This window comes from Mytilus galloprovincialis, chromosome 9 (assembly GCF_965363235.1).
Source record: "Mytilus galloprovincialis chromosome 9, xbMytGall1.hap1.1, whole genome shotgun sequence".
Taxonomy (NCBI): Eukaryota; Metazoa; Mollusca; class Bivalvia; order Mytilida; family Mytilidae; genus Mytilus; species Mytilus galloprovincialis.
The window spans coordinates 53,842,550-53,855,399 of NC_134846.1; the positions used below are offsets into that span (position 1 = coordinate 53,842,550).

Below are 12,850 nucleotides of genomic sequence, written 5' to 3' on the forward strand. Positions count from 1 at the left end.
TATTACATATATTTAAAGGTAAAAATTTAGCTCTTACACTGTTGAAAAGGTACATTTGAATAAATAATGAAACTCATCACCAAGTTCATTAGCATTACAGAGATTACAATGTATTTCAGTAAAATCTGCCAGTTTCAATGGGCAATTTATTACAACTATTTTTATTATATGAATTTGAGTTATTTCCCTTTGAACATAATGGCGAAAGCGGGAGTGGATCGTAACCCTTGGATAGCGAAGATGCAAAAGTTTGGGAAGATACAATTGCCCAAATATAAATTGTTAGATATCTTATTTTAGATAGAAATGATCATTCTCTAAAACTTAAAAAAGTCTAATGCAATCTAAATTTATAATTTAAATTTTATAAATGACAATTGAATTCTTATCCCCCTTACAATAAACAATTTCAGAAAAAATAAATAAAATATTGATATATTTGTTTGTTTTAACAAGATAAAATGATAATAATGATAATTTTCGAAGTCTAGATAATTCTAAATTCAATTAGGGTTACACAATTATCTATAAAACCAATCTCCACCGAGGCCCTAAGAAAACGCATTGATATATAAAACCAGATTATTACAAAATAATTAAAGAAAAACAAATTAGAAATTGTTATAAAATATATAATTTTCGAAACAGGTAGACGTGATGAATTGACACAGCATTAGAATCATCCAAATAATACCTTTAAAATATTTATAAAGTTTGAAATTCTAATCTAGCCAGATTAAAATGACAACTTAATTGGTTTTGTATCTTCTTTTTCTTTTTGACAACTGTATTGTTAAAAATCCATGGTAAGTGTCAGATTTAGTATTAAAATAATATGATATGACATGATACATGTGACACCTTGGATATTGACGGGGGCATCTTTATATGCCTCATAAAACATGTTTGCTTATCAATTTATCATCGAAATAACGTTATTATCGGTAAATCCATATCGATGTAATTAATCCTATAGTCCTTTTAGTATGTGTGGTGTCATATACCGGGGTGTAATTAAATCATTCTTTAAACAAACATACTTAATTATCAGCAGGACACCCAAAATAGACTGTTCTTGAAACACAACAATCATTTAGATGACGATAATTAGCTGAACAGTTATTTCTCATTAATCGTCTTTCGCACTAGGAGACTAGAGACATTAAAGTAACCACCGACAAACCGTCAGAGTGTGTTACGGATTTTAATTAAACACACACACATATAAGATCATATAAAAGATCGTAAAAGGTTAAGAGACATCCTGTGTTAAGGCAGATATTTTAGGATTAAATACTCGAAGGTGATGGATTCAAACACAGCTTTACACAACCTTTCTAAACTTGTGGTTGATATTTCTAATGATTCCACGGAACAGCCAACGATGTCTGATTTGCCGTATAATCCCGTGTTCGGTATAATTTGTTCTTCTTCGTACGATCGAGTAACTAGGAGCTCTGAACGTCTAGAGGCTTACTTTGACGTATTAAAATCGGATTATCCCGAGGTAGAGAAACTATGTGAACATTACCATAAACTGACAGCTCAAATAGAAATGGACAAGTTATCTGCGGTAATAAGTTCTCCAGTGGTTCACCATAGCAGATTGAACAACCATTTCAACCAACAACGTCAGCAACTGATGACGTACTTCACAGAGCGCCTTGCTGATATCGAAAACCAAAAATCAAAGACTGACGTTATTAATAAAGATGTTAACTGGACAGCAGTAGAACTGATGAAAGAATGGTTTGACAAGAACGAACATCGTCCGTTTCCAAAGAAAAAGGACATTAAACAGATTTCAATGCTTGGTAATATAGCTGTAAAGGACATCAAAACTTGGTTCATGTTTGAAAGAATTCGTCGTCATTCAGCATCAATGGAATGACTTCGTGATTAATAATAATGAAGATTTGATAAGGAATATAAAGTTATCGCAAAGAATTGACAATCCTTACACGTGCATGACAATTCTTACACGTGCATGACAATGGGAAATACAGTGATTGTGAGAAATAAATTGCCAATTTTTACAATACAAGTGACAATGGAATGTAATGAATAAATTGCTTAATTTTACAAGTGACAATGGAATATAATGTAATTGAAAGAAATAAATTGCCAAATTTTACAAGTGACAATGGACTGATGGAGTATATGCAGAGATTGAAAGAAATGCAATTTCAATAAAAAATGATAAATCAGTATAAACGGCAACACTCCTTTTGCGCCAATTACTGTTTTTCAGGGGTATCATTTGCGCCAATTTTTTTTTCTTCAAATGTATCAATTGCGCCAGTTTTCGGAACTCATTTGCGCCAATTCACCTGAACACATATTGATCGTACATATTAAAGATTAATATATATTTAGTATCATTTTTGTCTGAGGGGAAGTCTTGCACATACACATGAGACAGACCCACAAAAGTTAGAGCGTCAAATACTACGAACAGCATGCAAAAGAAAAGCTACAGAAAATATATCCGAAAGATCAGCTAAGATCATATGTGCGGAGCTATTCCATCATGAAGAGGAACATCTACAGAAAAATGACTTGAAGTGCATAAGACAGTCTATGTACAGAGAGAGAAGATAACTGTTCCCTGCCCAACCAAAAAGTTCAGTAGAATTTCAAAAAAGTTAAGTGAGGTATAGTGATCACAAATAAAGAAGAAGAGTTTGTTTTAGTAAATGATATGACAGTGGCATTGTTATTCTCGGTTGTGAAGCTAACTTTAAATTTCTTTGTATGCGGGGCAGAAGATGTTTTTGCATACAATACATGGATTCAGGAATGGACATTTAATTTATATTCCACTTTTAGATTGCCTTTTGCCTTCTAAATCAGGAAACTAATAGAAAAAATTTTCTGTGTTTAAGGAATGTTTTTCTTTAAATTGGCGCAATCGTATATTTTATTTTTGGCGCAATTGATACCATGTAATTTTTAAACAGGTGGCGCAAACGTAGCATTAGAGAAAAAAAGTTGTGGCGCAAAAGGACGCATTTTTGGCGCAAACGGATCTCTCCCGTATAAACAGGCATGTAAGGTATGATCAATGAGCTTCTATGACTTAAAAGGAAGATTTCCCGTCATGCATCATGCATTGGTATGGGACATTAAATTGAAGTAGTGAATAATGACGTTAGGCTTTTGAAAAGGTTAGATATTTCAGGGTACCCAGTAGATATTTGAAAGTACCCACCTAGTCGTTTGTTCATGTGTTAACCGGAGATGTGGATACAAAACTGAAGTGGACAAACTAAAACTTACATAGTGCTTTTGTATTTTTATATCGACTTTTTGTAATTTTAGTGCTTTTATTATTTAACTATTGAAGTATGAAGTCTGAAGTATTGATGAGTAGGGATCTTTAGAACTGAAGACAATCTCAGTTTTTTAGTTTATTGTGTAATTTTATTTATTGTGTTTGTGTGTGCATTTTGCATTTTTGAATATTAAAAGTTCTTGTGAATCATGTATTATTTCATTGTTCTTTATCATGTTTATATCAACTTAATATTGAATCACTGAATATCATTGTATGGAGTCTTATATATGTGGTTTTTATTTTTTCATAATTTTCAAGGAAAAAAATAACATGTGTGTTTCCTATAATCCTATTACATCTTTGGAAAAATAGGGTAGGTACATTTGTAGGTAGGGATTTTTTTATATTACTTTTTTTTTAAATTGAGTCTATGGGAGGCACATTATGACTGTAACAGTGCTTATTGAAAAATGACCAAAGAAAAATTAGGGTATGCTATTTTTTAGCTTAAAAATAGGGTGGGTGCCGAAATAGGAAACACACACCTTTTTTTATTTGGCCTAAGTCACAGTTCAATGACATAGCAAAATGAGACATTTATTATTACTATTATCATCATCATTATATATACCATGTATACACAGGGAATAATAACAATATAATATTATGTCCCGCAGGACATACGCCTATATAATTGGGAATGGTTTCTAATAAATGTTGTACTTCACTGATTGTGCTTTGACAGCAAATTATTCACAGGCAGACGTGTTAATTTTCTGTTTGATCACTTTCGTTGGTTATTATATAATTATACATTGTCTTGTTAGTCACACTATACAGAGTTCAGATGCAGAACTATCTCTTGTAATTTTCCCCGTAAGTCTTCAAAAGTAATTGAATGTGTTGAACTGAAGTATATATGTTACCAGAAGTCCATTACTAGTAATAGACTTCTGATGTTACATATAGATATATGAAGATGTGGTATGAGTGCCAATGAGACAACCCTCCATCCAATTCACAATTATAAAAGTAAACCATGATAGACCAAGGTACGGTCTTCAACAGGCGGTCTTGGCTCACGTCGAACAGGAAGCTATATATAAAGGGCCCCAAAAAATTACTAGTAAAAAACGTTCAAACGGGAAAACGGTCTAATCTATATATTATAAAACTAGAGGCTCTCAAGAGCCTGTATCGCTCACCTGTCTCTACTTGGGTTTTTGAATTCATATAAAAAAAGATAAATTTGGCTAGAAAGTAACAACACTTGGTCAGCACCAAATAAGAAACATTCATGCTATAAAGCTGCTAATAATATTATTATTGTTTGACGTAAATTTTACATTGAGGTTCTGAAAAAAGAAATCACCAATTCACCAACATTCCAACTGACTCCATTTTCAGAAAACGAAATCTGTAACAAACATAAACTTTTAGCCACCGCTTTACAAGCAGAGCCAAATACAATGAAAGTCACAACTATGTATTGGCTTCCGAAGCTACACAAAACCCCTTACAAATATAGATTTATTTCGTCTTCAAGCCATTGTTCAACTACTAAATTGTCTATTCTTCTTACCAGCACACTTGGTACAATTAAAAACCTGATTATAAATTGTTCAAATAAGGCCTTCGAAAATAGTGGAATAAATTACTTTTGGAGTGTCAAGAACTCGTTGGAAGTACTTGATAAATTGCATGCTTATATTGGTGATTTTGAATCTGTTCAAAGTTTTGATTTTTCTACACTGTATACCACATTGCCTCACATTCTCATTAAGAAAAAATTCACACACTTAATTAAATGGGCATTCAAAAAATCAGAATGTGAATATATATGTTCAAACTCTTTTAGGTCATTTTTTAGTAGCAATAAACAAAAAAACTATGTTAATTGGACATGCTTTGATACTATATATGCCCTTGAATTTTTACTAGATAACATTTTTGTTCGCTTTGGGGATTCCGTATATCGTCAGATTATCGGAATTCCAATGGGGACTAACTGTGCACCACTTATTGCGGACCTGTTTTTGTATTGTTATGAGTTACAATTTATGACAAAAATAAGCAAAGACCCATCGAAACAACATCTGATAAACAAATTTAATAATACTTTTAGATATTTGGATGATATTTTGGCTCTCAATAATGACGACTTCAGTATGTATATTAATGAAATTTATCCTGTTGAACTTACTTTAAATAAAGCTAATACTAACAATGACCACTGCCCTTTTCTCGATCTTGATATCTATATCACTAATGGAAAGCTGAATACTAAAATTTATGATAAAAGGGATGATTTTTCATTTCCTATCGTTAATTATCCGTTTTTAGATGGTGACGTTCCATTGTCACCATCTTACGGTGTTTATATATCTCAACTTGTAAGATTCGCTCGTGTATGTAACAATGTTTTAGATTTTAACGAGCGAAATTTATGTATTACTGAAAAATTATTACACCAGGGTTTTCGATATCACAAACTAGTCAAAACATTCACTAAATTTTATCATCGGTATAAAGACATCATTCGTAAATATAGCTCAACATGCAGACTTCTAATACGTTCAGGTATTTCACATCCAATTTTTTATGGAAATATTCTTTATAAAGCACAAAGGTGTCAGTATTCACCTCAGAAACTTACAAAACCTTTGAATAGACTTATTAAGAAGGGATATAATTACAATACTGTTGTCAAGTCATTAAAGATTGCATATTTTGGCGTTAATATTGAGTCACTGATAAGGTCTTTGCATCGGAACTAAACACATTTATTCTAAAAACAGTTGTTGGCATGACACGGGTTATGTTCTTCTCATATATGTTATGATGGTATAATATTAAACCCCTAACGGGAAGGATTGTGCCTGATGTTCATATGATGAAATCATAATCTTTCAGTCAGTTTAATTGAAGTCTGGAGCTGGCATGTCAGTTAACTGCTAGTAGTCTGTTGTTATTTATGTATTACTGTAATTTTGTTTATTTTCTTTGGTTACATCTTCTGACATCAGACTCGGACTTCTCTTGAACTGAATTTTAATGTGCGTATTGTTATGCGTTTACTTTTCTACATTGGTTAGAGGTATAGGGGGAGGGTTGAGATCTCACAAACATGTTTAACCCCGCCGCATTTTTGCGCCTGTCCCAAGTCAGGAGCCTCTGGCCTTTGTTAGTCTTGTATTATTTTAATTTTAGTTTCTTGTGTACAATTTGGAAATTAGTATGGCGTTCATTACCACTGGACTAGTATATATTTGTTTAGGGGCCAGCTGAAGGACGCCTCCGGGTGCGGGAATTTCTCGCTACATTGAAGACCTGTTGGTGACCCTCTGCTGTTGTTTTTTATTTGGTCGGGTTGTTGTCTCTTTGACACATTCCCCATTTCCATTCTCAATTTTATGTTTGGTTTCATTAATCCATTCAGTGGTTCTCTAAAAGAAGTCATTTGTATGCATTTCCCTTAGGGTCCTATGTTAAACTAAGTCCCCTGCTGGCGGCCATCTTGGATGATGGATCGGCTACAAAGTAACAACACTTGGTCAGCATCTCATGAGAACTTTTAATGCCAAGTTTGGTTTCATTCTATTCAGTGGTTCTCTAAAAGAAGTCATTTGTATGCATTTCCGATAGGGTCCGATGTTAAACCAAGTCCCCCGCTGGCGGAGATCTTGGATGATGGATCGGCTACAGAGTAACAATACTTGGTCAGCACCTCATAAGGAACATTCATGCCATGTTTGGTTTCATTACATTCATTGGTTCTCTAAATGAAGTCATTTGTATTCATTTCTCATAGGGTCCTATGTTAAACTAAGTCCCCCGCTGGCGGCTATCTTGGAAGATGGATCGGCTACAAAGTAACAACACTTGGTCAGCACCTCATAATAAACATTCATGCCATGTTTGGTTTCATTCAATTAATTGGTTCTCTAAAAGAAGTCATTTGTATGCATTTCCCATAGGGTCCTATATTAAACTAAGTCCCCCGCTGGCGGCCTTCTTGGATAATGGATCGACTACAAAGTGACAACACTTGTTCGGCACCTCATAAGGAACATTCATGATGCCATGTTTGGTTTCATTCCATTCAGTGGTTCTCTAAAAGAAGTCATTTGTATGCATTTCCCATAGGGTCCTATGTTAAACTAAGTCGGGCCAGGTGAGCTAAAAAACGAGAAACACTTACAACCGAAAACTACTGAACATCAGATTCCTGACTTAGGACAGGTGCAAACAAATGCAGCGGGTTTAAATGTTTGAATGGTACAAAACCTTCACCTTATCTGAAACAATAGTGTAACATCACAACATAAAAAGACACACTTTAAAAATATTAATTGGAATACATTTATTATTTATATTCACAATTCAAATAAGTAGTGATTTTTTAAACTATTAAAATCTGTAATACAATGTACAACAATGGAGTGCTCTTAAACAATTTCTGAGTCGAGTGCGTGTATTTTACAACATTCAGTTTACCTAAATTGATCCTTTTAACATCTTTTACTGTTGAAATAAAACCTTTTACATTTTTAGCGCATTCTTTGTACTGAATGAAATGTAAACCATTCGTTATACGAATTTATATCATGATGAAAGATCATCAAACATACCAAACACAAGTTTTGACCATCTACCGTTTGACCATCAATGGTGTGATTGACAACGACACATTTCTAATCTCATTGAATACAGAACCGTATGTCTATGCTACACTAGAAAAACCCCGAAAGGTATTTTAAAGAGAAAGTAGACTAGAGCGTTGTCAGATTCGACATACATGATAGTGTGGACAAGCGATCAGTATCAGATTGATAGACTTCTGTCTTCCATTTCCATTCTCATTTTTATTAACAGGTAATTAACGTACAAATATCCAAAAAGAATTTACTTGTATTTGTAACTGGTCAAAACAGGGAGACAATAGTTCAATTATTTTTTAGTGTAAATTGACATTGCGATAAGACGTGTCACGGTACTTGTCTATCCCAAATTCGTGTATTTGGTTTTGATGTTATATTTGTTATTCTCGTGGGATTTTGTCTGATGCTTGGTCCGTTTCTGTGTGTGTTAGTTACATTGTAGTGTTGTGTCGTTGTTCTCCTCTTATATTTATGCGTTTCCGTCAGTTTTAGTTTGTTACCCCGATTTTGTTTTTTGTCCATGGATTTATGAGTTTGAACAGCGGTATACTACTGTTGCCTTTATTCATTACAGTAATCATTGAAAGGCCAACTGACAACATATGTATCACGACATAAAATTTGACTTTACAACAAGTGATTTCTTTTTGAAAACTGAAAATTAAATAAATACCGTTCTATTCTCTTTTTTATGTCTAAAAGTTAAACGAAGATATATCCATATATTGAACAATGCTTTATGTATGTAAATTAACCAGAATCATATATATAGAGACAAGACATGCAATCTGTTGAACACACAGACGTTCGATTAATAATGATACAATGTTGAAGAGTAGCCATTGGTACGAATGCTCATAGCTCTGTCCGGGTGGGGTAACACAGGTCCTTAAGAGCATATTGTTTGAAGGTTATATAATTTTAGTATAGTGATGTATGACAAATATTAATGAATAACTACGGTTTGTAAAAATCTACGCACAGGTTTAAGAGAAATGTCAATTTAAAGATAACAAACTTTTTCTTTAATTGGTTGCTACATTCGTATGCATTAATGGATTGTATCTCAGACTGAAGTTAAAAATGCTGCATATATAACGTTTGTTCTAACTGCAAACAAGATTAAAACATAAATCCGAATTAAATAAATCAAAAGCCAAGGTGTTGATACACTTTCCCCGCCAACAAAAGAAACATAAACAGTATATCGATAAAATGCATACTCCCTCACAATATAAGAAACATATAAGATAACATATATTCCGGAATTCCAACCAAAATATATATTTTCAAAAACCCTTGATAGCCCACAATCCCCATCCACATGTGTAATCCAGAAACCTAGCTAATTATACACAGACCCCAACGACACCAATGACCGAAGAGTATATTATACACAGCCCGTCAAAGTATTCAATGAATTTATTCCCAATAAATAGAAACAAAACTAGAGAAATCCGAAAGCTAAGACTTATTCAATTTACCTACAACCATAAGACTCCAAATGTCTTCATAATGTACATGGCGGTCTACCAACATCACTTGGTGTCCGTCGTTCTCCGTCGTAGTCGGTGTCGTCCGTTGTAAACTTGTACATAAATCTTCTCCTCTAAGGTTAACTGTATAGTGAATATGACAGCTGGCTATACAGCGCATACAAAAGTGGGAGATTGTAGCTAGGAAAATCATACATCTCTATCAACGAAAATCATGATAGAAAACAGAAACCCTAGAATATCATAACAATTAGGAAATATAAACTCCATATGCAGGTGCTGCTGAAATATGTCTAAAATGATTCACAATGAATGTGTCTACAGAGAAATGGAAGGTTCACAATGAATGTGTCTACAGAGAAATGGTAGATTCACAATGAATGTGTCTACAAAGAAATGGTAGGTTCACAATGAATGTGTACACAGAGAAATGGTAGGTTCACAATGAATGTGTCAACAGAGAAATGGAAGGTTCACAATGAATGTGTCTACAGAGAAATGGTAGGTTCACAATGAATGTGTCTACAAAGAAATGGTAGGCTAACAATAAATGTGAAGTTGTCTACAGAGAAATGGTAGGTTCACAATGAATGTGTCTACAGAGAAATGGAAGGTCCACAATGAATGTGTCTACAGAGAAATGGTAGGTTCACAATGAATGTGTCTACAGAGAAATGAAAGGTCCACAATGAATGTGTCCACAGAGAAATGGAAGGCTCACAATGAATGTGTCTACACAGAAATGGTAGGTTCACAATGAATGTGTCTACAGAAAATGGTAGGTTCACAATGAGTGTGTCTACAGAGAAATTGTAGGTTAACAATCAATGTGAATTTGTCTACAGAGAAATGGTAGGTTCACAATGAATGTGTCTACAGAGAAATGGTAGGTCCACAATGAATGTGTCTACAGAGAAATGGAAGGCTAACAATGCATGTGTCTACAGAGAAATGGTAGGCTCACAATGAATGTGTCTACAGAGAAATGGTAGATTCACAATGAATGTGTCTACACAGAAATGGTAGGTTCACAATGAATGTGTCCACAGAGAAATGGTAGGTTCACAATGAATGTGAATTTGTCTACAGAGAAATGGAAGGCTCACAATGAATGTGTCTACAGAGAAATGGTAGATTCACAATGAATGTGTCTACAAAGAAATGGTAGGTTCACAATGAATGTGTACACAGAGAAATGGTAGGTTCACAATGAATGTGTCTACAGAGAAATGGAAGGTTCACAATGAATGTGTCTACAGAGAATGGTAGGCTAACAATGAATGTGAAGTTGTCTACAGAGAAATGGTAGGTTCACAATGAATGTGTCTACAGAGAAATGGAAGGTCCACAATGAATGTGTCCACAGAGAAATGGTAGGTTCACAATGAATGTGTCTACAGAGAAATGGAAGGTCCATAATGAATGTGTCCACAGAGAAATGGAAGGCTCACAATGAATGTGTCTACAGAGAAATGGTAGGCTCACAATGAATGTTTCTACAGAGAAATGGAAGGCTCACAATGAATGTGTCTACAGAGAAATGGAAAGTTTACAATGAATGTGTCTACAGAGAAATAGAAAGTTTACAATGAATGTGTCTACAGAGAAATGGTAGGTCCACTATGAATGTGTCTACAGAGAAATGGAAGGTTCACAATGAATGTGTCTACAGAGAAATGGAAGGTTCACAATGAATGTGTCTACACAGAAATAGAAGGCTCACAATGAATGTGTCTACAGAGAAATGGAAGGTTCACAATGAAATGTGTCTACAGAGAAATGGATGGTTCACAATGAAATGTGTCTACAGAGAAATGGAAGGTCCATAATGAATGTGTCCACAGAGAAATGGTATGTTCACAATGAATGTGTCTAAACGGAAAAATGGGAGGCCCACAATGAAATGTGTCTACAGAGAAATGGAAGGTTCACAATGAATGTGTCTACAGACAAATGGAAGGTTCACAATTGGTACATTACTATAAAGATTAGACTTCAACCGACCCTTACTGTTAACTTGATTTCTAGCTATACGTTAAATATGTAACAGAATTACATACATTGTGTGAGGCATCATTTGTTAAAAGTGAAATAATCATATATAAAGTACGAAGGTCAACATAGTCATAAAACATTCAACTATTCATCTAGAGGACATCATCTGTGTATGCAGCGTAATACTAGTATAAAATTTAAGGATAATATCACCTTTTTTTTGTTCTTGTTTTTTTTTAAAAAGAGGAATGTATTCAGTCTGATTCAGAACAATTAAACATATACAAAGAAAGATATACAATACAGTGTTAATGCTTATCATGGAAAAGTATTCAGAGATGGGATATTTAAATGTATTCATTTCTTCACCTATTTTTTTCTGGTCAATTTACTATCACTTAAACCGTAAAGAAATTTAGCGGAGATTTAAAGATAACATCCCTGAAGGATCGTTAGTGTTACTTATTTGAACCAACCCATGTATGTAAATATATTGTCCTGCATTGCTTTGCCCCATTGACTAGTCACGTTGTCACGTTAAAGATCCCACCAATCGGCCAGTTACTCCAGTTTCACACTCGTCTCAGAGCAGAAAAGTATAACAAGTCTAAATGATTTTAACGACGATGGCCGACGAGTCATACTGCAATCCAGTATTCAGTATCGTGTGTGCTTCTTCTTATGACCGAGTAATTCAACATGCTGAACGTCTAGAAGCTCGCTTTCAAGAATTAATATCCATAAATCCTGAAGTGGAATTGTTATCGGAACATTACCACAAAGTGACGGCACAAATAGAAATGGACAAGTTATCTGCGGTAATAAGTTCTCCAGTGAGTCATCATAGCAGATTGAACAACCATTTTAACCAACAACGTCAGCAGCTGATAACTTACTACACAGAACGCCTTGCTGATATTGGAAACCGGAAATCATATGTCGATCATAACAAAGATGTCGGCCTAAACAAAGATGTCAACTGGAAAGCACTGAATCTAATGATGGAGTGGTATGACAAACACAAAGACCATCCGTATCCTACAAATCAAGACATAGGACATATTTCAATTCTTGGTAACATTGCTGTTAACGACATAGACACTTGGTTTCATTTCGAAAGGATTCGTCGTTCTATTGCCAACAAGTGAACTGTTAATAAAGGGTAAGCGTCACAATTGAGTGGATTGACATGAATATTGGCGTCGTGATAGGAAATTCTATTTTGAGAATACTAATGTTATTGACTAGTAGAGGTAATTTGGAATCTTGGTTTTATTAAGATAGACATATCTGCATGGAAAAAAATGTCCTGCATAGTGAAAGAATCAACTAGCTTTGTTTGAGGTCTTATTATTGACATATTATAATAGCAATATATGGGTAATTTACACTTAGTCACACAAGAAACCATGGACGTTAAT

The 12,850-nt window shown here is 34.1% G+C and overlaps 1 protein-coding gene across 1 annotated transcript; it reads left to right on the forward strand.

The window, feature by feature from the left end:
• The first annotated feature begins 12,055 nt into the window (after positions 1-12,055).
• On the forward strand, positions 12,056-12,577 carry LOC143046808 (uncharacterized). The gene has a single exon (XM_076219872.1). The coding sequence runs from the start codon at positions 12,056-12,058 to the stop codon at positions 12,575-12,577; it is 522 nt and encodes a 173-aa protein (XP_076075987.1).
• Positions 12,578-12,850: the final 273 nt, after the last annotated feature.

Bases quoted from the DNA above. Each gene is read 5' to 3' on its own strand.
- LOC143046808 (XM_076219872.1), top strand. From the start codon at position 12,056: ATGGCCGACGAGTCATACTGCAATCCAGTATTCAGTATCGTGTGTGCT.